At 37.3% G+C, this 24,710-nt stretch overlaps 1 protein-coding gene across 3 annotated transcripts in view; it reads left to right on the plus strand.

Annotated features, from left to right (window-relative positions):
- The window catches only part of LOC116726161 (homer protein homolog 3), a 58,444-nt gene that overhangs the window by 23,973 nt on the left and 9,761 nt on the right, over positions 1-24,710 (plus strand). For 2 of the 3 annotated variants that reach the window (XM_032572739.1, XM_032572741.1), the window contains 5 exons: positions 603-734; positions 1,045-1,152; positions 11,351-11,359; positions 13,713-13,849; positions 17,504-17,660. In XM_032572739.1, coding sequence (XP_032428630.1) covers positions 603-734; positions 1,045-1,152; positions 11,351-11,359; positions 13,713-13,849; positions 17,504-17,660 — 543 coding nt within the window. The remainder of the gene's footprint in view (positions 1-602; positions 735-1,044; positions 1,153-11,350; positions 11,360-13,712; positions 13,850-17,503; positions 17,661-24,710) is intronic. The other variant, XM_032572740.1, reaches the window with a different exon arrangement.

Consider the following 24,710-nt stretch of genomic DNA (forward strand, 5'->3'; position numbering starts at 1 on the left):
CAGCTCATTAAATGTCAATTACATCAACATACATTTTGTTAAATCAATATTTCTGTTTTAAGAATTATGATTTGGTGCCTTTAGACCATCAGATTTTGTGAAAACTTTCATTTATGTGTTTTTATTCACTGCAAGATATAATCAAAACAGACATACTAGTAACAGTAGAAAAGAAGAAAAAAAGGTTAAAATACTGTGTAAATAAATGCTTAGTCTCATTTCCCCTCCTCGTGTGGCTCTTACAAAACCAAAAATAAATGTTTCAGATTGATAATTTTATGAGTTTTTCCTTTAACTTCTTATCCAAAATATGCAAAAGGCTTTTAAAAGTAAGTAGCTTCATTTTTGTCTTTATTAATAAAAGACTTATTTCATTCTAAAATGTAAAAATATAAATAATTTTTAGTTTAATTTGTTAGCTTTTATAGACGATAATTTTACGTTGTTCTTGTTTAGAAAATGATTAACACCTCAGACAGATGGGATTTCTCTTATTTTCTCTCTTTTTTTATGTTGCATCCTTTTATTTATCACTTAAAAACTACACAAATATTTTTCCTAATGTAACTTTGATGTTTAAATGTGTTTATTTTTTGTCCCAGGCCATCATCAACAGCACCATCACCCCCAACATGACGTTCACCAAAACGTCCCAGAAGTTCGGCCAGTGGGCCGACAGCCGAGCGAACACCGTCTACGGTCTGGGTTTCTCCACGGAGCAGCAGCTGCAGCAGGTACTGACGAAGCGTCGCTGCAGCGTCAATATGCTTTGTGTTAGCTCGTCTTGTAGGAGGATACAAACATATTCAAATGGTGTCTGAAAACTGACCTTTTCTTTTTCCCAACCAAGCTCCCTTGGGTGGCATTAATTTATATTCCACTTGTGACCTTTTTTGTTTTGCTCCCCCTTCAGAACTTGGATCTTAATCTGCATGATGCATAAGCACAAGTAGAGGGCAGATACCGCATCGATACAGAAGTAAATTAATGCAATTTTAACAATTCAGAGTCTGAAGTCTCCTTTTTCTCCTCGTCCACATAAAGTTTGCAGAGCAGTTTAAGGAGGTGAAGGAGGCAGCTCGTCTGGCCAGAGAGAAATCCCAGGAGAGGTTTGAACTGGCCAACCCCGGACTCAACATCGCAGCTCCTCAGGTAAAAGTTTTCGTCTTTCTCTGGCTCATTAGAGCTAAAATAGATGCACTGCACTGTTATTTCTAAGGAATTAAAGAGTTTCCCCCAGAAATCCATCAAAGTGGCTCCACTGTGTCTTTGTGTTAAAAAAATGTGAAAACAGGAAATTTTGGAAATAAAACATCAACAGCAAAGAAAATACAGCAGTTTTAAGTAAAGCTACTGTTTCTGTAGGCTGTCTATGTGTAATATAATCAAATGCATGTGGAATACGCTTCTTTAGGACACCAGTCACATAAAGAACTATGATTTGTATTTGTAACATCAAATCGCATTTGCATTTATTCATACTTTCAAATTTATTGATGCTTTCGTTGAACAAACAGTGGAGCAAATAGTAAAACTAACAATAAAACTAAGAGTTTCTGAGGTTTTTCAAACATCATTAACTGGAATTTATCAAAATTGTTACAAGAAATTTATCACGATGAATGATGAACAATACGATAAATGCAAACCCTATCTTAAAGTTGTAACTTCAGATGTACCCAATCAGAGAAAAATGACAGTATATAGATGTATTATACTGAAATTTAAATGTTTACCTTAGAAATTGAAGAAAGTATTTATCTTAAATGGTGACAGGAACATTCTAGTTGTGGACGATATGGACCTGATGTTTTATCACAATATTTTGTGGTACTATCCTGAGAATGACAAACGTGACAATAAGAACTATTTGTTATTTAGATTTTAGGTAACAGTATGGCTTTGATTGTGTATCACAGCAATTATTTCCTCACAAACACAAATACTGGTCTTGAAAAACATTCCCATGTGTAATACGCTTCTTTAGGTCACATGAAGAAGAGAAATTTGTCTCATTAACTTACAAATCATATTTGCATTTATTCATATTTTCAGATTTATTGATGCTTTCATTGAGCAGACAGTGGAGAAAATGGTAAAACTAACAATCCCGACAATATGGACAGTTTGGGGGGTTTTGATTGCAGAGCAACATTTGGGGCGATAAAGTTTGTTTAAAAGATAAAAAAATTTACACTAAAAAAAACCCAACAATCTGAAACTAAAAAAAAAAAAAATTTTAAAACATGCTCTGCTCTTTGTGTGGGAAACGTTTGAGTGTTAAGTCCTGAAATATAAGGTGCCATTGTTGTCAGTTGCTATGGCAACGGGTCTGCGTGTGGAGTTGTGTTGTTCTTCATCGGTTCATCTGTGCCATTTTCCCCTCTGCTGTGGCGCTCTGCACTAAATTACTCAAACCTGCGTCTCCAGGTTTCATTTAGGTAACGGGATCGTTGTACCGCGGCGGCGCGGCTGCGGACAGCATGACCTCCAGCACTGTGCGCATGCGAGAAACTTCCTGATATAAACAATAACACACAGGAGGTCCTTACTATCTACTAAAGTTCAAAACTCACATCTGGAATGTTCCCTTTTCACCAGCAGTGGTGACCTGTTTCTCCTCCAGACCTCCTGCTAACTTCCACTAAAACCCGGCCTGACACAGTTACCAGCAGGACGTAGATTACATCTGCAGGGTGACGGAGCAGAACAAGACAGCACTGGCTGCTCCTCCGTTATAATGTGTGACCTTTAGAGCAGGAGTGTCCAAAGTGCGGCTCGGGGGCCATTTGTGGCCCTCGGACTGAGCCCAAATGACTGAAAATTATGTTGGTAACAATTTTTTTAAAAGTCTCCATTTGCATCTATGGGCCAAATTTATTACACAGGAAAATATGAAGTACAACACAAAGTATTCATGTTTTTATAACCCAGCTTTAACAAAAGGTAAAACCAAGAGACAAGTTTGCTGCATCCAAATCAGCTTTTATTCTTTCATCATTAGTTAAATATAGCAAGCATTTTGAAGCAAAGTGACCCAAATCCTGTTATTATTACTGAAAATACATTTATTCAATCGAGCCCAAAAGAAACTGAAAACTAGATGTCTTCTTTAAAACTGCTACAGTATCGTAGCTAAAAATTTTTTGAGTAATCTCAGAAGTTTTCTAGAAAAACAAGGAAATTTGCTAGGAATTTTTTTTCCTAATTTTTAGATTAATAAAAGAAACTTTCTGCAAAAAAACTTTGAAATTTCAGAATTTTCAAATGTCAAATAGTTTTGAAAAAAATTCTGTTGAAAACTTTGAAAGGTAAGATTTTCTTTGAACATTTTTATTTTCAAATCAATTTTCAAAGAAAAACACTTTTCCTTTGAAAATTTTTCTAGAAATTCTCTGAGATTAATCACAGAATATCAGAGTTTTTGGCAGAAATTTACACCTTTTTTCTATCTACAATACACCTTCGTAAAAAACCCTTTCAAGTTTTGGATCTTCAATAAATATCGGACTACTTTATTTGCTTGATTTGAGATTGTTTTATTTTTTGGCTTTTGACTTCTGAGTCAACAATTTTGGCCATCCAAAGTTTGGACACTTGTGGTTTAGAGGAAGTATAAATCTTGTGTAAACTACAGCAGTACTGTGTAGTTTATGTGGCCGACTCCTGGTATTACTGGGTTGACTAAATATAATGAACTACTTTTTGTTTGAGTGTTTGTTACAAGAACTTTCTTATCCTGACAGGCTTATTAAAAATAGAGACAGAAATTCAGGTTAGATCCCCCAGACTGAGAAGCACTGCATCACTGTCCACTAGTTTTATGCAGCGAGTTTTAATGGCGTCTATTTCTGCTCACTGGACTCATGATGGGAGCGTCTGGTGTTGCATAGAGAGAAAATGTGCTTTAAAGCGCTGAGAATGAGCTTTCTCGCTTTTAATTTCACCGTTTTTATAAACTTTATCCTTTTGTGTGTCCCTGTTAACGCTGCTGATTCTGCAGAGAGAGATTCCTCGTGAACGTAAGAAATTCACTTCTGAGGCGTTTTAAAGTGAAATGTGATGAAAGACAGCAGCTGGGATTCTGGGGTTTCATTAAACTATTGATTAATTTATTAAGCTATTGATTAATTGATTAAGTTACTAATGAAATCCACGATTCAGACGACATCCATCCATCGATTAAAGCCATTCATCCATTCATCTATGTGTTAATCCATCCATCCATCCATCCATCTGTCTTTTTGCTCTCTTAATCCCATCCTGTCTTTCTGACCTCGGGCAGCAGAGCGGTAACATCCAGCACATTTATTTCTGTTTGAAACTCACACAAACCCACCAGGGATTAGATAAATCCCCGTCTGGTTGCTCCATTACTCCCTCATCGGTTAACTCCATTAAAAGACTTCATGCATTACAAATGGAGATCGTTGGCAGTAAGAAATGTCAGCACTGAAGGTGTGCTGACGGACAGTAATGAATGAAACTCAAGAAAGAAGAATGAGGGATCAGGCGGACGGAGGTTAAAGAGGGAGCTGACTCATCTATAATTGAAGGGAATCTGGCTGCTGCTGCAGGAGCAACGGGCAACTTTCATCCTGTCAACGCTGCTGGTTTCTTAGTGAACTTGATGACGTTCAAGTGAAGACAGAAATATTTTCTTCAAAATTATTCCACCTCCACAATGGGTAACACTTTATTTAAAGGGATTTGAATAAGACTGACGAGCTGCACAGTGGCGCAGTTGGTAGAGCTGTTGCCTTGGGTTCGATTCCCGGCCCGGGGTCTTTCTGAATGGAGTTTGCATGTTCTCCCTGTGCATGCGTGAGTTCTCTCCTGGTACTCCGGCTTCCAAAAACATGACTGTTAGGTTAATTGGTCTCTCTAAATTCTCCGTAGGTGTGAGTGTGTCAGTGCATGGTTGTTTGTTGTGTCTGTGTTGCCCGGTGACAGACTGGCGACCTGTCCAGGATGACCCCGCCTCTCGCCCCAAGTATCTCACTGGAGATAGGCACCAGCACCCACTAGGGACAAGTGGAGTCCATCCATCCATCTGGAAATGGATGGATGAATAAGACTGACATGACAGTCATAAGCATGAAGGAGATTGAATGTTTGACTGTTTTATGAAGTGTCATTCAGTAAATGACACTTTTAAATAAAGTTTTAATGGAATTTTGCAATAAGTGTCATTATTTACTAACTAATGCAAAGTTGACACTTTTAATGGACTTTTAGGACAACTTTGCATTAAAAGTGTTATTATTTACCAAATGACACATCATAACAATGGTGCTAAACATTCATTGAGGCTCCTTCCTGTTCTGTAATGTCTGTCTTATAAAGTGTTTGCATAAAGCGTTACCTCACAGGTGATAATAAGAGACAGGAAGATGATTTTCTGCAGCAGAATAAAACACACATTTCTTAGAAACGTCAGGAGGGCTGGGATTCATTCTGCAAAATTGAAGAGATAAATTTCACATAAAAAGGTTTTGAAATCCCAGCGTTGCTGTGATTGTTTATTAGCTTCCTTTGCCAAGTATGAGTGTGTCTCCTTGGAGTCTCAACATGGATCCAAAACAGACGAGTGTTTGGTTGTTTTTGTGCTGCGGTCTGAGCGCTGTGTGTAAGTCTTAACAAAGAGCCACTCAGCAGGTCTGTGAGACTGCAGAGTCACGCTGCCAGCGGCGGCCTCGGCTCTGAAACGCTCAGATAAGCGCTGATGGTTTGTCTCTGCTATTTATTTAGCCCAGCTGAGAGAAAACTCTCCTGGATGCAGCGACACTCGAAGCATCGATACCGATAAGGTCAGCTGCTCGAGACAGCCAGAGCAGAAATGGAGCAATATTTTATCACAGTGTGTGACATTTAATGGCCACCGCGTGGTAATAATTGTTTTAAACTAAGTTAGTGCGTTTCCCCAGAGCGCTGTTGCAGAAATGAGCTGCAGAGGAATAAATGAAAGCTTAGCAGGTTCAAGGTCAAAACGTTTTCTTGCTGAGTTTTCATCTGCGATGCTCTATGACGTTAAAGAATAGGATATAACACTTTTATTGACGTTGCATTTAAACACGATGAGAAACAGATAAAGTTTCCACATTAACGGCCCAGATGATGGATCTGTGCGGACTGTTCTAAATGGGTTTCCTGGAGAATAGGCCCGGCCTCAATCAATATTACTGATGACTTAATCTAATATGAGCACGGAGCGATGCAATAGATTTCTGTTGCTACTAATAATAAAGTTTGTGCCATCTGGGTCACATTGTAGCATAAGCAGGGTTCTGGTGTTGGAAGATAACACTGTTATGAATGAAGCTATTTTTACTAGAGATGGTTTTCCATTTATCTGTGAGGTTGGTCGTGCTCATTCCAGTCTGATTGATTACTTTCTGTAAAGATTGTGACACATTAAAGAAAAAAAATGGTGCAGGTTCATTGTATGAGGGAATTACATGATTATCCTGATTCGTGCATCAATGTTTATGGCCCTAATTGATCTTTTGTTAACCTCAAAAATGTGCAACAAAGTTATTTGTTGCTGTTTTGTGCATTTATACAATAAAATTTAAACATTTTTCAATGTTTGACCTGCTTTTGAGCTCAAATTCAACTTTGACGTTTTCATCTTGGTTCAGTCTTTCTACCTATTTCCTAATCACACACACACACACCCACACACACCAACACACCCACACACACACACACACACACACACACACACACACACCCCAACACACACACACACACACCCCCACGCACCCACACACACACACACACACACACTTACTGCAATATCAGGCTTAGTGGCGAAAAAAAAAAAGTTAAATCTGGACTTATTCCTTCTTAGCTAAGCTGTAAAAATAAAGTTCATGACATCAAATTTGGAAAAAGACAGAATATGTATGTTATTTTTTTACAGTTTGACAGTAAAAATTTACATTTTCAAAAACCACAAAAATGTCAAGTTTAAATCCTATTAAACCTCAGGATTTAGCTGCGTGATTTGGCTCTTGTGCACTATTTAATAATTTCAAGTCTTCCTGAAAAACACCTGGATGAATAGTATTAGCTTATGCTGAGACATGCTTGCAATGTTACTGTATATAATTTAAAGTATTTTGTGTTTTCTATGTTAAATTCCCATTATTTCTTTTTACTGAAATCACATCATTCAAGCAGAACATTAATACATCATTTCTAATGTTATGGTAATGTTGCAGACCAAATAGAAGAAAATAGATCCTCTTATAGCTTTTGGTATTGCATTGTTGTGTAAAAACCATGACAAATATGAATATTTATTTTCCTTCGTGAGAAACTCAAACAGGCCTTGAACCATGTTGAGACTAAAGTGGAGATGTTTTGCTACAATCTGCCGCGCTGTTGGCTAAAACTCTCCCCAGCATGTTGGCACAAGCATTTCATTCCAGCTGTCAAACATTGAGATAGAAATTATGATTTCTTTTTGCACTCACTGGACCCTTAGATAGTTTTCCTGTCTTCTCTATTGTGCAAAACACTTCAGTCATCCCTTATTTCCTAATATTTTGCTATGAAGCTGGTTTTGATCGGTGCCATTCGAATATTTCTGAAGATCTTTAAAGGTTCTTTGAACTTGCAGCTTTTTATCTTTCTCAGATCTCAGGTATTGCAGCAGGTTTTCAGAGGGTTGACTGAGGAGTCGGGGCGTGACAAAAACCCAACCAACGTTCCGACCTGAATCGAACTGCAGCACAGAGAAAAATGCAGTAAAAATACAAGTAGAACCTCTAATGAACTGAAATAATTTCCCTCTTTTTTTTGACCAGGGTTCTGTTGCTGGCAGCACCAAAACAACCGTCGCTGTTATGAGTTGGATTGGGTTATTTTCAACTGTTCCTGCTGTGATGTAAACAGAAAAATGTCACATTCTTTATCTAAATGCCACTCCAGAGGAATCCCAGCTGTGAAAACTCATCTTACATGAACCGTCTCCTGCTGAGGAGACGATGTAGGAAAGGGCCGACTGGAGACTGTTTTCTGTCTTAATTAATACACAAAAATAAAGTTCTTTAATACTTTAGTGAGTGGGAAAAAAACAGAATAAAAGCTGAAGATTGAAATATGATTGAAGCAGTTTCTGGAATACATAAATATCTGCTTCACCGTCGTCGTAAAACTATTTACAAGTTTCATAAACAATTACAATTGTGTAAAATCAGTTTAATACTTTTCTACAAGCACTTGGAAGTAGTTTAATATTTTTGACATCGCCTATAATTTATAGTAGGAGTGGATATTTATTGTATTGTTTATCATTTATCGTGAGAAACTTCGTATCATGATAGGAATTTTGATTTATCATCCAATTAATGTTTATTAAAACTGTCCGTATTGCCAGTTTTGTTAGATTTTGTATTTTCTCCACTGTTTGTTTAATGAATGTTTATCGATACATATCAATAAATTTGAAAATGTGACTAAATACAGTTACTGTGAGCAGTTTAGTGATATAAATCACACTTCTTTACGTGACTGGTGTCCTAACGAAGATAGATAAGTATGTTTCTAAAATTCTATTAAAAATACTTTATTGATCCCAACAGGAAAATTAAATGTTGTTGAAACTCATTTAATAAATTAATAATTAATTAAAAAGAGCAGTATTTGCCACAGCTATACAGTTACAAAAACAAACAATAAATAATAATTATTGTCACTTTTATTGTTATCACAATAATGCAGCATTTTTTTTTATTTGACCTTCATTTATACAGGTTGTCTCACGTACATCAACTCTCATTTACAAGACAGTAGGCCTGTCGCAACAAGCAACAAATCAGTTAATCGCATTATAAATTTAAATAAGCTCAATAATTTTCATTTCCATGATGTATTGTTTTTTCTCTTCTCTCTTTCTACCAAGAACTGGATGACAAAAGTCTTCAGTCTGGTGCTTTGGTCTCAACCAGCTCTTTTTTGAAGTACAGTTTTGTTTACAGAGATGTTATAATTCATTTTATTTATTGTTTTGTTTATTTATATTTAAAATGTTTTCCAGTTCCACTGTCAAATGTTCTTTATAATTGAAAGTTTATTCATTTTTGAAAATGTGTTCCTGCATTAATATGCCATTATTACCATTGTATTACTTGGAAATGGTCTCACAGCAACAATATTATGCCATATATCATCCAGCAATATTTGACCTGTTTTTATAAAAACAAACAAAATTACAAACACAGCAACGAAACAAGAAAATAAGAAATTTGACTCAATTCAATAAGCTAATAAGATATTAGCTAAAATCATCTTAAAAATATTGTGATAAAACTTTAAGACTGTCTACCCCTAATTTACAGTTTGTCATATTTGCCTCTTTTTCTCAGGTTTGAGCTAGTAAGTCAGTTTTCTCTCAGTTTGTGAAAGAAAAAAATCAGAGCAACCCATTAAATATTCATTATTTTAAGAAGAAATGTTCACATATTGATGTCTACTTCAATTTTTCCTCACGTGTTCGGACTTCAGTGAAGAAATAAGCGTAGAGTAGCAGCCATGGTCAGTGCGAGGCTCCGTCACGTAGCAGAGCCGACTCTTTGGAGCCTCGGGCTTCGCAGAGTGCATGTTCTGCCTCTGATACGCGAGCGGCAGCAGGGGATCTGCCTGCAGTAAAGCTCCAGCTTTCTACTGTATTTACACAGCTCGAACATGAGATGGAGGAGTCAGTGAGATGAGACTGAAAAATGACAAACGGTGCCTCTGAAATCACCAGTGGAGAGACGGTAATTAGATCTTTGGAGAGCTGTCGTATTTACTGGGACGTTTTAATAAATGTTGTGTGTTCTGGTTTTTATTGAGGTTTTATTCCTCCAAGTCGAACTTAAGAGAACTAATGTTTTTTGTAATGTTCTTTTGCATTTACAAGCATCTCATTTTCTGCTTGCAAGCTCCTTGTATCGTCGTCTTGGTCACTGTTGAGGCGCTCGATATTCGTCCTCAACTTTTCCACCGTCTTTTGTAGCTTCTTGTTGTCTCTCTTCAGCTTCCCGCGGCTCTTCTGTAAACTTTTGCCAAAAAGAAATCCTTTTCTGCCATTGTATTTGCTGCCTGGGTCACACCTAAAACTGCAAATGAATTTCTCTGTGGGATGTGGCAATACAGAGACAGTCACCAGACAGGATGAGTGACATCACTGTTTCACATCAAAGCCACATGAAGTCTGTTGCACGGGGGTGAAGGGGCTAGGTTGTTTTTTTTTAACTTTATTCGCAGACACACTGTATAACGACAGAGTGAAACATTTGTGATGCCTCAAGAAAAACAAATACAGATAAATACAAATAAACGCTAAGGGGCTACGGTTCCCAACGGTTCATTCAAAGCAGCACAAATTTCAATTGTTCTAATAGCTATTTTTTGTCAGAGTCTTTGATAGTCCGGATATAAAACTTAACTTCATTGTAAAATGCAGCAAGGCGTGGCTTTCCCTACCTGGAACTATGAATATGATATTTAGTTAGTAACAATAAAGGATTTATGAGAAACTCTGAATTATTAAGCATGCTTGGCAGCACTACTGCACATGTCTCCTACAGAAGGCAGGCATGAATACATTATTCTAACTATTTAAACTATTTAATATTAATATACGTTAATATCACTTAGTCAATAATGTCCGACGTTTGGGCCATTTTCTCTAGTTTTTTATTGATTCACCTGCATTTCATGCTTAAAACGCATTTCATTCACTAATATTCATTTTGGTAGCATAACTTACTTTATCACGCTGTGATAAATAGTTGTAGTACGATGACAACATGCCAGCTAATATTGAAACAGCAAGTTAAATGAAGGTAACCATGGTAACCAGTGATAATTTAAAAGCAGGCTGGGTTTTTCTGCAGTCAGATTGTGCGCGGATTCACCGTGTTTACAAACCAATAATCCCTCAGTCACGATGTTGACTCATCTGCCAACATTTTTGTACCAGATTTCACACCTTTACGGTTCTACTAGAACCCAAACCTCAGTGGACTGAGTCCTTTTTGACAGCAAATGATGGCGCAACAAATTATTAGACATTAGATATGCATTATGTGTATTTTTACCTTGATGGTAGGGATATCAAAGCTGAATCAGTTTGGTATTATTTCTGCCTTCTTTCTCCATAACCGACTTTAGGCTCTTATTCTGCATCAGTCAAAACGAGGAGAGTGGAGCATAACTCTAAATTTATGTACAGAACCAAACAGATACATCACTGTTTTCTTTAAATGCTTGTTATGATTATTTTTTATCTAATCCAAGTTTCTTTCTTGTGTTTCCCCTCCCCTGCTGCATCTTGGGATACGTTCCTCCGTCTCAGCTCTCGCAGGTGCGTAACGGCCACACATCACACAACAATCGACGAGCAGTAAAAAGACGAGACTCTTAGAGATTCAGTCGGATGGTAGCGTAAATGTTGCATGGCCTATCAGGCTTGATATTTCATCTTTACGCTGATCAGAGTTGACTTCAGAGAAAAGTTAGCTGCAGTCAGCCAGTGAGACGGAGAAGCAATAACAGCAATGCAGGATTTAAGTGTATCTGTATAAATTATTTAAACATGAACAGTCTTTAGATCATACACACAGGAACACAGATGTGTTTCTTTACAGCTGATTATTTTATCTCAGTCTCTCACAGAGCATCTATACTTGACACAAGTATTTTAAATCCTTAATGACTCGAACTTGATCTGCTGCATGAATTATTCATGGTGACACGCAGCTGATCTGTTGGACCAAAGTCGTGTTTTCCTCCTCTTGGGACGCAGAGATTAACCGCAGGACTCAGCTATGTGTTTTAACTCCACATCCATCCACAGAGGAAAAAATAAACAGAAAGCTGCTGAGCTAAAAGATAATCAACTTTAGTCCTCTGGGGAGTGCAGCCACGCTCGCTCATATGAATAATAAAGGCTTATTCTGCACTGCAGGGTTGCAACATTAAGAGTTCAAGTTTAAATTTTTATGCAAGAAAGCCAAAATACCTCATTTATCATTTTAGATGTCCAAATATAGTTCTGGTCTGAAGTTTACACTAATATCATATTAATTTGGGGTTTCCCGTGTGGATTAAAACACAACAAACAACTTCAATTGGAGTCCTCATAAGTTTAAAATAATTAGTTATTTTCCCTCAGCAAATTACAACACCGTTTCATATATTGGATATTTGATATTTTGCAGCTTGTTTTGGTAAAATTCATTCAGGTTCATTTAAATGTGTTGGTTTCATAGCGATGACCAAACTTTTACTCCTAATTTATTTTCTAAACAGAAAAGTATTTTTCTTTTGTAAAAACAGGAATTGAATTATTTGTGTCTTTCAACATATTTTTTAATACTTTAGTTGTTGAATGGAAAATCTGCAGAATGTGCCAACGTTTTTATTCAATTAATGGTTGGAATAACTTAATCGATTACTTAAATAATCATTAGTTGCACCTCTAGTTTTAATGACACACTTTGACATATTTTTATTTATTGTAGCCAAAATGTTTAGTTTTTGCCTCGTCTGGCGATGAATCCTTCGCAGTGCAGAGAAAGCAGCTTGTGTATTAAATTGCCATCATAGTTGAGAACGTTTAAAAATGTCACCTGCCACCAAGCCTGAAGTGATCATAAAATCGAAGATGTTCAACACCAGAGTCAAAGTGTGTCTCCACAGATTGCAACGGGACATTAATCAACTATCACTGGTGTGTGTGTGTGTGTGTGTGTGTGTGTGTGTGTAAGTATTTAGGCCTGAATGCATAATGGTGACCCTGTGGGGTTTAAATAAAATCCATAAAACATTCAAAGTGTTTTTGAAATTAATTGCAGTTTTATGCTCTGTACCGATTCCACCTGATAAAACGAGCAGCTCCTTGAATGACCTGAACTTTTACCAGCACTGTTTTAGGATTTGGCTCACTCTTGTTGTCCATGACTGCTGCTGATTTGCTTCAAATTTAACTTATCAGCAGACTCTCAAACTGCAGCCCTACATGTTTGTTTTTTTTACATACATAATTTTTAATCACTCATAAACACCAGATGAAGCTACAGTACAATAATCAGCTCATCAGTAATTTCCTGTTGAGTCCAATCAGACCTGCGAGGCTGCATGGAGACGAACAGCTGGGCTGCACACATGGCTGCTTGTTCTGCTCAGGGCTTTTCTACAGGAGCCCAGATGGGACATGTGCAGCACCAGCAGACTAAGCTCACTCCTGTCTTTTCTGATCCAGTATAGCGTCAGATCTGTGCACCTAAATCACACCTTAAACCGGATTATCTCCACTGCGCTAAAATTCACTCTTGCAAACTTCAGTTTTTAATCAAGAGGTTTTTGTTTTACAGCACCTTGCAAAAGTATTTACACATTTAAAACTTTTTTATGTTTCAAACTGAAGTTGAATTTACTTTATTGGGATTTTATGTGATTGCTAATTCAAAGCAGTGTGATACGAAGTAGGGGTGGGCGACATGTCAGATTTTTATCTCAATATTTTGTGTTAACAGTGAAGTTTATAATTTTAGGAGTATGATAAGCTCATACTTCCACCAACTCCTTTAAATGTATAAAACAAAAGTTTGGACATAATGCTTCATGCTGTCAATATTTTTTATTTTTTTTGCACATATTAAAAAACAAACAACAATTGTTAGACTAATGTTTTGCTGCCTGTGTCTCTGTTGCAGGAGCTGTCGGAGGAGCGTCACTCTCCGCCGCTGCTCACAGTCAACGGGCCTGGAGAGGAAAAACTGTTTCGCAGCAGGAGCGCAGAAGTGGAGCTGACGACTGAGAAGGAGCGGGTCAAAAAGATGCTGTCAGAAGGGTAACGAAAAATTTTATTTACATGTCAGGCACGTTCAAACCAGGCAATAGGAAGGTTGAGGGGTAGAAATCATCAGGAATTTGATTCAAGTTTATAAATGATTATCACTTCAGACAATAAAAATCCGTTTTTGAGTTTTGTTATTGTCTTTTTTAAACTTAATGCATTAAGTTCTCTGGTGCAAAGAAGTATTTGGACACTTACAGATTTTTTTTCTAGTTGTTTTTTTTTTAATGTTTCTTATATACAAATGATTCTGATCATCAAATGAACTTTAACATCCAACAAAGAGTTCCAGAGTAATTACAAAATGCATTTTTTTAGAACAAGTCCACACCAACTTGACCCCATGTTAAAGGGGCCGTGTTATTCAAAATTCAAATTCTAATTTAAAAATAGTTTATTGATCCCAAAGGGAAATTAAATAATATTTATTGAACAGTTACAAAAATGCTTCATATATCAAATATGGCTTAAAAGAAATTCTACTACGTAATTTGTCGCCTTGAAGGCGGGACTAGGTCCAACCAGGCGTTTTGCAAGGCTGAATGGTTGCCATGGAGATTAAAGGATTTCTCAAACATGCATAAAAGAATCAAAGTAACACTCCAGGTACATTTTTGATGAAGGAATAACATTATAATATGACATAAAGCTAAAAAGTCAATTTTACATTACAAAATGCCCCCCCAAAAAATCTAATGACCACCACTTGTTAAACTATTAATTAAATTATTACAGCCAGACATACAGAAACAATAAATCACAAATAAAACATGATTGACAACATGTAGTAGGCAAAAAGATCTATGGACTGATTAAACCGAAGTGGACATTTCTGTTAAATATTCTGTTAAATCTGATGTAAGAGTAGAAGTGTTTCAGAAAAATAAATTCCTGATGACAGTCAGGCATGATGGTGGTGGAGTGATGCTCTGGGATTCCTCTGCTGCTTTAGGGCCAGAAAGATCATAAATGCTGCTCTCTACCAAAGCATTTCAAAGAAAATTTAGGATTTTCCATTTTAATTAGTCAAATTGTAATGTAAAAACTGCATCTCATGTTAACTCAGGTTGTCTTTGTGCATTTAAAAATGGTTGACAATCTAAAGCATAAATTATGATAAAAACTAAAAACAGACGGAATATGCAGGTGGGAAAATACCTTTTTATACAATAAAACAGTTTAACAGTCAAAATCTGCTGTAAACAAAAATATTAAGTCTTGATTTACAGTTTCTGCATATCTGAGGTTTTCAGATGCAGATGGTTCTACTTGGTTCATATTTACAAACAAGTCAAGTATTTCAGTCCAAGATCATGTACAGGAGAATTTAAACTGGAAAACATATTATTTATTAAAAGCCATGTATCATTATCAATTAATCATGAAAATATGCTGCAAATTATGCAGTAAGTGCATATTTCTTATGAGGCTGTGGAGCAAAAGTTTTTGTGTAAATTTTTAATTCAGTAAATCCCTCATCTATTTAAAACACACAGGCGAAACAAACATGAGCAGAGCTTACCAAAAAAAAAAAACATAATTTGATTAGCTTTTAAAGAATACATGCTAATATTGAGTGGAATAAAATGTTTTATAACCTACAGCCTAAAATATGATCATAAAATTGGCTCCACTGCAGAGTAAAGCCGCTAGCATTGGGGATTTTGACAGCGTGATTCAAAAACATGACGAAAAGCTACTTTAAAAATTCACAAGACCTAATTTACATTTTACTTTAAATATTTACATGAAGGAAAAAAAAACACGAAAGAGACGGCATTTAGTTGTGTTTGTGCTCTTGCTTTCTGATTGTTTTGGACCAATATCTGACAAGAAGTTGTTTGTTTAGAGCAACAAAATAATAACCAGGAATCCTGAGAGAAAACGCACATTAAAATTAAAGAACAACAGGAGCAGCAGATGTTTGTGTGTGTTTTCTGTTGGAGTTCAGAAAGTGACGGCAAACATATTTACATCCCATTTATATTTACTTTGCCTTGAACAGTTGCTACAGGGAGGCACTGACTCCTGCTGGATGCAGTGTCCACCAGGTCGACTTCACAACACACACTCAGGTTCACCATATTTATTTAAAAAAAAAAAAAAGAACAAAAATCAAGTTGGTGGTCACATCAGCCCAGCAATTTCTGCCCCACAGTTACCGACGGCAACAGAAAAAGGGGGAGGAGCTATAAGTAACTGGTTGCTGCAGTAACCACCAACTGACAAGGGCATCATAAAATATATGTAATAAATTAATTTTGACAAAGTTAACATCTATACCATTGTTCAAATAAAATCCTGTTACACATACGTGGTTGTTTCTAGGCTTTTATTTGCTCAAAGTTTGAACTCAAATATGCTTTTTTGCATTTTATTCTTACTATTATTTGACAATACTGCCTTTGTACACCTTCGCACCTGTTCTGGGTTTTTTTTCTGGGTGAAATAAAACATGGTGGCTAACTGCTGCCCACCTAAGCGGCGCGTTAACTTCATCGTTGTCACTGTTAATCGCTAAACCATTCATGTGAGAACACAGGAAAGCCACTCTCTGTTGTCTATTATCCCAGAGATTTTACTTTCTGATTTTCATAAGCCTAAGCAGACTCTTCCCTCCTGTTGCTATGGTTTTATGACAGCCAAGCTGTTTTGTCATCAAGACAAAGATTTCTTCCTGAGCTGCATCGTCTCAGCTGAAAGCCCTGCTTTATTACACATCCCCGCTGAATCCTGACCTTTACTGGCGCACCAGATCTTTTCCACTTCCTAATAAAGCAGAGCACATTACTTGTCTTGTGTTGGTTTTTATATATGCACTGAGCGGCATAATTTTCCACTGCTGCTCTGCTTTGGTTCACATTGAAGACCAGTCTTTTAAAACTGACCCAAATAATCACCAGAGTACTTTATAATACCTTGCTAGTTTGTTTTATTGCCCCATAATCTGAGTTAGATCCACAGTAAACTTATTAGCACCCTGGTAATGGCTTGGAATTAAAATATAAGAATCTTTTACGGCAGTAATATAATCTTATACAGGGTATTTTAGAGAAAACTAACCTTTAATTTGAGTACATTTAAAGAAAAAAACAATAGTTTTATCAATTACTTGCACTGCTGCTATTGGCCACAAGTGGCTCTTTGAACAGCTATCAATAAGTTTGGCTAAAATGAATAATAACTAATGCTTTTAATTATAGAAATTAGGGTTGGGCAATATGGTTTTAAATTTTTATCTTGTATATTTATTACGTTAACAATAAAATGACAAAGTATTTACACTTTTATAATGTTGCCCTGTTTTAAATTTATATTAAAATTTATTGATATATGTCTGACAGTACAGTCAGTTTTTTGTATTTTCTAACATAATTAATTATGTTTAATTATGTTAAACATAACATAATTAAATGTGTTGTGTTTGACACCCAGGTGAACACAAGTTTATAATTATTACAATTGTTACAAGATATTTTTCATGAGAACGACACAATAAATGTATGTATTTGCTAGATGTGATAACAAATGCAGAGGTTTTTTTTTTTATCTCTAAGTTTTTGTGTATTTCTTGGAATTTCCACAACAGAACGGCACCAAAAAGAGCAAAAACTCTTGTGTTGTTTTTTTTCTGCAACTTCTCTGCAGGTCCATGTGTGAGCTCAACTTGGAGGCTGAACTCTTCACTCTGCAGGACAGCAACGCCAAGCTGGTGGCGGCACTGCAGGAAGCCAACAGCAGCGTGGAGCAGTGGAAGAAACAGCTGGCAGAATACCAGGAGGAGACCGATCGCCTCCGAGACCAGGTGACCAACTCTGCTGCTCTTTCCTCAACGTTAAAATTGACCTAGGATTAATCTTATTGGTATTTTGTTTTTAAATTTCTTGTCAGTATATTTCTGTATTATTTTCAGATAAAATCATACGCTGCAGGTTAAGTTGCAGCCTTTAGGAAATGCTCTCTCGGTAAGAAAATAACTAATTAGCGTCAATATTTTCTTGGTTTAAAAATAGAAGAGTTCATTAATGTTTCTAACCTGGATGTCAGAGGGAAAGAATGTTGTTTACACTTGGTGATGGTTGGAATTACATTCCCAAGATGCATCTCTGTTGTTGCTATGGTTGTGATTTTCTCATTAAAGAGAAATGTGTTGGTTGTATTACGTATTAAGATGGGCCAATGTGTCTATAAAATAAATCTTAATTTAACCCTTATTTTATAGATAAACAGCTGACTGGAAAATTATTTTTAGCTGAGGAAAACCTTAAGAATGCTTGCTGGAAAAAATATATTAATAATTGGTGTGACATAGGGCTGGACGATATCGCTGAAAAAAATCATCAGTCGATATAGATGATTAACGATTAGTTTTTTGTCTTAAATATCTGAAATACTTCTAAACTAGTAGTGAAACCTTTCCTGTTTTATCCTGTTTTCATCCCACGCCGTTATTTTTCATTTTTAAGCAGTTGTGAAGTACGTTGGCGAAACCTTAAACTGCTGCTATGCAAGTTACTCAAAAAGTTGTTGCTAGGTAACCACAAGTTACTCAGTAGGTTGTTGCTTGGTAACCAAGGAATGAATGTGATGTTTGATGCCAACAATCTTTGGTTTATCAGCTAAAGTCTTTCGTCAGTCCACAGAATGCTGTGCGGTTCTGGATTTCAGTTCAGTGAAATTATTGAATATTCTATCAGATATGTGTATTGCAGTGCAGTATGTATAGTTATTAATTTTTTTTCTCCATCTCTAGTGTGAAAATATGAAATCTTCATATGAAATCTTTATTTTTAATAATAAATCTTAAATATTAAATCTCCAGGTCCTACTTGTTGGTTTTCCAGACTATTCCCAAAGAAAAGGCTGGAAAACCAACAAGTAGGACTTCAAGAGGCTTTATGAGTCTTGAGTGTTTCATTATTTTTAGGCTCTGAGTCGCTGGGTATGGTTTGTTCTCCTTTTCCTTTTTCTTTTCTTCCCTCGTCGTTGCTAAGTAAAGGCCAGTGCTTCTCTGTGACAATACAATGAATACATTTTTCATTTGCGCTTGCCTGAAATCTCTCTACCTGCCCTGGTCTCCCTGCCCTCATTAAACCATATATGAACCATTGGGAGGTGAGTGTGTGCTGCTCCTCAGCTTTGATCCATGTTCACTCGGGAGTGCAACTGATACCAATCTGAGTGCAAGAACCCTAATCAAGGCACTTTTTCCTCTCATCATGCCCAATGTGTCATAATGGTTTCTAGCTTTACCGGTCCTCCTTACCACTGTTTGATGACCAAGTGGGCCGAATGTCATAGCCAACCTGTGGCTGCTATGAAGCTCATCCACATAGCAACAAACAGCCTGATATACTGTCACAATAATAATGAACCAGCAATGTAACATTTTTTTGCATTCTCAAAGCAATCTGCGATCTCTCAGGTTCCAACAAGCATAAAGGGTTTCACAGTGAGACCTTGATGCAACCCTGCTGAAACCATCCACGTTATTAACACAGTGGTGAGGTCTCTCTTTTTATGATATTTTAATTATCCTGTTAAAGGAGACCTATTTTGCAAAATTCTCTTTTAGGTCTCTAAAAACAGTCCACTCACATACAACCACCCAGCTGTTTGTTGGAAATAAGTTAATGTTTTTTGGTGTCTGGAAAATGAGCCGTTTTAAAAACCTCCTGAGCGTTGAATCACAATCGATGGGCACTGTGCTGTCACCTAGCAACCTGAGCTGCGCTCAGGCACATATGGTCAGCTGGTTTTACAACTGTATGCGCATTACAATGGTTCCTGGAAAAGACAAGTGTTTTGTTGTTGACTTACCATTGGTTGTACAGGAGGCCCCACTTCTGCTTCTCAAAGATGTATGGTTGTATAACAGCTCATCTGTTTGCAGCCATTTTCACGTGCATGCGTAAATGTTGAGTTGGTGGCCAGCAGCAGCTTATTTGCATTTAAAGTGACAAGTGGCCCTAAAACAGGTCGTTCTGAAAGAAGACGAAATCTTATTATCCAAGAACGATTTTGTGCAAATATTTTAACAAATATGTTTTTGAATAGCCTATAAGCCAATCCTAACCTGTTCAAAGATGCATAATAGGTCACCTGGAAGGCTTTGTAAACACAGATTGACCAGAAATTATAATTAGTGTTTAATTGCTCTAATTTATGTTTTATTAGCAGCTTTTGAGTTAAATATTGTCTTTGGATGGCTTAGACAAAAAACTGTTTGTTTTTAACATAAGTTTACCATTCAAAAGAAGTACATTCATTAAACTTGACTTGTCTTCCTGTTTGATTCTGTTTTATGTTCGTTCACTCCCAGAGGATTTTCTTTTCTATCAAATCGCTGGAAAACATGCCACTTTTAAAACATTGTTTCATTTCTGCTTGTTTGGCGCATTGGCCCAGAACCATTTGATTTTGTTACTTCCTATACGTCAAGAAACGTTCTACTCAACATTTAAAAACAGGATGGTTCAATAAAACAAGAAGACGAATGACAATAACTGCTAAAATGAAGACGAATCGACAAGATCTGCTCGTCATTGTTCGTCCTTTATAACCACTCAGACAGTAACTAGACTTTTTTTTCCTTATAGTATGCATGTATCAGAGTAAAATTTCCCCAAAGACTGCTTCAAACTGCAGATTCATTTTTCATCCAGCTCCCTTCTCACTGGCATATTTCTGTTGTCAGGCTCCCGTGATAATAGCGGGGCCAGAATGCAGACATTTCATCTTTAATTTAGAGAGAGGAAATTATGCCCCTGGTCAGGCTTAACAAAGTGGCACAGTTCAACGTCTGGAGTGAAACGTTATCACCGCTGACAGAACGTGGCTCTTTATTTTTAGCTTGAGGCATTATTCCGTCTATTTTCTTTTTCCATCTGCACATGTCCAGTTGAAGGTTAAACCTCAAACACACACATCACAGGTCTGAACACACACTCTGAGCTGCTGCAAAGTCAACCAGGTGGCTGGAAGTAGAGCAGGCCTCCAGGGTTTGGCAGTGGGATATCGAGAGGGGCAGGAGTAGTTTTTATTTATTTTTTTCTTTTGGGACAGGACACCCCTCCTTCTCCTCCTCGTTCTCCCCACTCTGTCCCAGTTAGAAGAACATAAATCACTGGAGAAGCAGAGGGAGAGCAAGGTTGGCTGCCCATTTTCTCGCTCGTCACACTCTCAGCCACGCTGGCGTTCATCCACCGGAGAAACACTCTGGGTTTATTTTCTGGGTTTCTGGCTTTTACTGCAACCTCTGTTCAGGTTTAATGAGAGTTGACACCACAGAAGTCTGTACTGCATTTTAATAAGAAGTACATTACAGTTTTTTACTCACCTGGCTGTGTTTGGGGATGTTTATCTTTTTCTTGATATTTTTCTGCTTCAGAAAACTTGACATGTTCAAAGTCAGACAGACTGCAAATAGCGGGCTATAAAATCAGTATAGATAGATAGAAAGTCAGAGACAGTTATAAAGTCAGTCTTCTACCACATGAAGAATATTTCCAAGATCTACAGAAACTCATCCATATATTTATCTTTAGTTGCAACAGTGTCTTCACAGGTCTGCCTAAAAATTCAATCAGACAGCTGCAGCTGATCCAGAACGCTGCTGCTCACATTCTGATTAAAACCAGGAAGATAGAGCACATCACCGCAGTTATAACGTCCTTCCACTGATGTCCTGTCGCTCAGAGGATAGACTTTAAAACACTAATGTTACATTAATTAATTAATCAATCGTTTATTTGTGTAGCACATTTCAGCAACAAGGGAGTTCAAAGTGCTTTACATCAGTGGCCCCAAGCTTTTTATTACTGTGGACCAGTCAAGACTTGGCAATTTTGCTGCGGCCCCGCGGAGAGGGGTGGGAGGGTTACTGGATTTTTTTTTTTCTGGAATCGGGATGTTCGTGAGTGGAATCGGTTCGTGTGTGGTGTGTTGCTCCTGCCGTGTCGTGTGTGGTCACAGAGGTTTGGAAAATCGGACGACAATTCTTAAATCCTGTGAACCAGACCTAAAACTCACAAGCTCTACTCATCTCATCTCCTGACTCTGGTCGCGATGGTAACGTTTACATATCCCTTCAAAATAAGATATAGATGCGCCACAAAAACGAACATTTTACTTTTGTAAAAATTGTAACTCAGGATAACGGCTAATGGGAGCCCTGAGCTTTTTTCTCTGCAACGAGACGGTCCCATCTGGGAGTGAAGAGAGACAATGACACCCGAAGTGTTGCTTATGCACAGGATGCTGGTCTCTACGTGGCACAGCAGTTTGAAGGGTTCATTGCCTCATTAACGAGTCGGTCGCCATATCATGCAGACCTTGGAATGTGGGAATCACCTGCCGGGATAAATCCATTCTCCTGTCTCTTCTCTGGGCCTTTTCCCGTTGCAAAGAAACTTTCCAAAGACATCTGATCTGTTTCTTACGCATTTTGCTGCTGGAGAAACTGTAACATCAGGTGTCTCATAATTTCTTAACTTCTCGTAAATGTAAATCAGTCCATTTTGGGACATGTCTTCACTGCAGTCGCTGTCTGCAGTGAAGACATGCTCGTCGTCAGCCTTCACGGTTTGTTCTCCTTGTATTAAATAAGAGTAGAACTTGGTTGGCTTTGAATCCCCACAGATAACGGAGGACAGGTGGTACCTCTCCGTTCCACATTCACAATCTGCAGGCACATCGATGGTCTGATTGGCTACTACTGGGTCTATCCTGGTCTGCCTTTGTAGAAAAAACACCAGCACGTTGTTATACGTCAGGCAGTGTTTTCATTATCAAGTAATACAATGTATTGCAAGTACACCCAATCAAAGATCAATAAACTTTAATTTTTAGTTAACATTTCACACTAGAACTGAAAGACATTTAAAATATCCAAATCAAATAAACAACTGAAACAACAAATAAAATGGACACTAAAGTGTCTGTAAACAAAACTGTCCTTTGAAAAAGGGGCTAGTTTTGTCATCTAGTCTTTTGGAGAAAAACAAACATTCAAATGGAAATTATTGAGGTTGTTAAGCTATCTTGCGATTGATTTTTTGCGTATTGTGACAGACCTGGCTGGCTGTCTTTTTTGCACACATTGACATTGTGATGATGATTGTAATCTATATATTTATAGATGGGCTTGTTCCACTTGAGAAGTTTTTGGGGGAACTTTATTGCTTTCTTGGCACCAGGAATATATATTACCTCTCTGCTGCTCGATTTTCTATTTAGGTTTTAAGATTGGACTGTTCCACAGGAACATTAATTGAGAAAGATTTCAGAGTTCTCTCTATCCGTGAATGTTTGTGAGGAGCTCAGAGATAGAGCTTGTACCTCTGGGGACAATAGCTGTGGCGTGCACACACACACACACACACACACACCCACACCCCCACACACACACACACACACACACACCCACCCACACACACCCACACACACACACACCCACACACACCCACACACACACGCACCCACACACCACACACACATCGAGCTGATAATGCAAAGGGGCTGAAGCCTCTGGGATGGTGGACAATCCTCTCTTTCAACCTGCCAAGGTTTTCTGAAGCGCGGTGTGGATGGAGTGTGGTGTTGAATCTCTAAACCGCTACTTTGAAACTGTTGGTGGAGATGTGGGGGACAACTTTAAGGGAGAGGAAAGGGAAGAGTAGCCCTAAGAGAAAGGAGGATTCCTCATCTTCACACACACACTAACATTTTCAGACACTTTATTCAAAGAAAACTGCCAATGTTCGTGCAGCTCAGTTTGCCACTTGTCAATTAAATGTATAATGTAGCGTATAAATCAGCAACAACATTTATGACACGTGATCAATATCAATAGCTATTACATCTGATGGAATGTTCAATAATTTAATGAACTCCGATCCAAAACTGCACAGGATTCTGGGGGAGAGAAAAGACTTTAGCCACTTTACCTCTCAGCTAACTAAGCTGTGTTGGTGGAATCAACTGACTCACTCGCTCTTTGGTTGCCTAGCAACTCACTCACCCTTTGGTTGCCTAGCAACAACCTGCTGAGTATGCCTCACAACTGCTTAAAAATAAAAAATAAAAGCATGGGTAAAAGCTGTGGTTAAAACAGAAAATGCCTTATCACCAGTTTGGCAGAATTTCAGATATTTAAAACAAAGAACTAATGAATAATTATTGATATCAACAATTATCAGCATAGACTGATATGAAACACTTATGTCGTGACATAATTTTCAGCTATATATGTTTATTTGTATCTGAAAAATCTTTCATATCTTGAATTAATTTTTATCCATAAAACGATCTCAGATTAATCAATTTGTAACACTCAGATGACTAAATCTTCTGATAGATTAGTGTATCGAAAATGTTCCCAGATAATTTAAAGCATTTTTCTTGAGAAATCTAATAATTTTCTCTGACAAATAGTTTAGTTAAGTTAAAGCTTCAGTGTATAACTTTTTACATATTTGTTAAAACTGACACCATGTTGTGTCAGTTTAGTATGAAGCAGATAATCTGTGAAAAAAATGGGATAAACTTTCCCCATTAGTTGCCGTTATAGATGTAATACCCTCTGTTTTTGTTGTTTATTAATCTATTTATTAGCCTTTCAATCTGATGTGAAATAAAAACATTTTTCTTTTACAAAAGCAGTTTTGAGGACAGCAGGCAAATTGCTGCCACCCATAATCCTCCTGGCGTCACTTGATCTAGTCCGCAAAACGGCAACAGCAAAAGTTGGGATAAACCACCAGAGTCAGCTGGGTGTTCAACAATATTTAAATACATTTTTTGAAATGGTTTCTTCTGTTAAGTGTTCATTACCCAATCGATGTATCACAATACA

The sequence above is a fragment of the Xiphophorus hellerii genome, chromosome 9, assembly GCF_003331165.1.
Source record: "Xiphophorus hellerii strain 12219 chromosome 9, Xiphophorus_hellerii-4.1, whole genome shotgun sequence".
Lineage (NCBI taxonomy): Eukaryota > Metazoa > Chordata > Actinopteri > Cyprinodontiformes > Poeciliidae > Xiphophorus > Xiphophorus hellerii.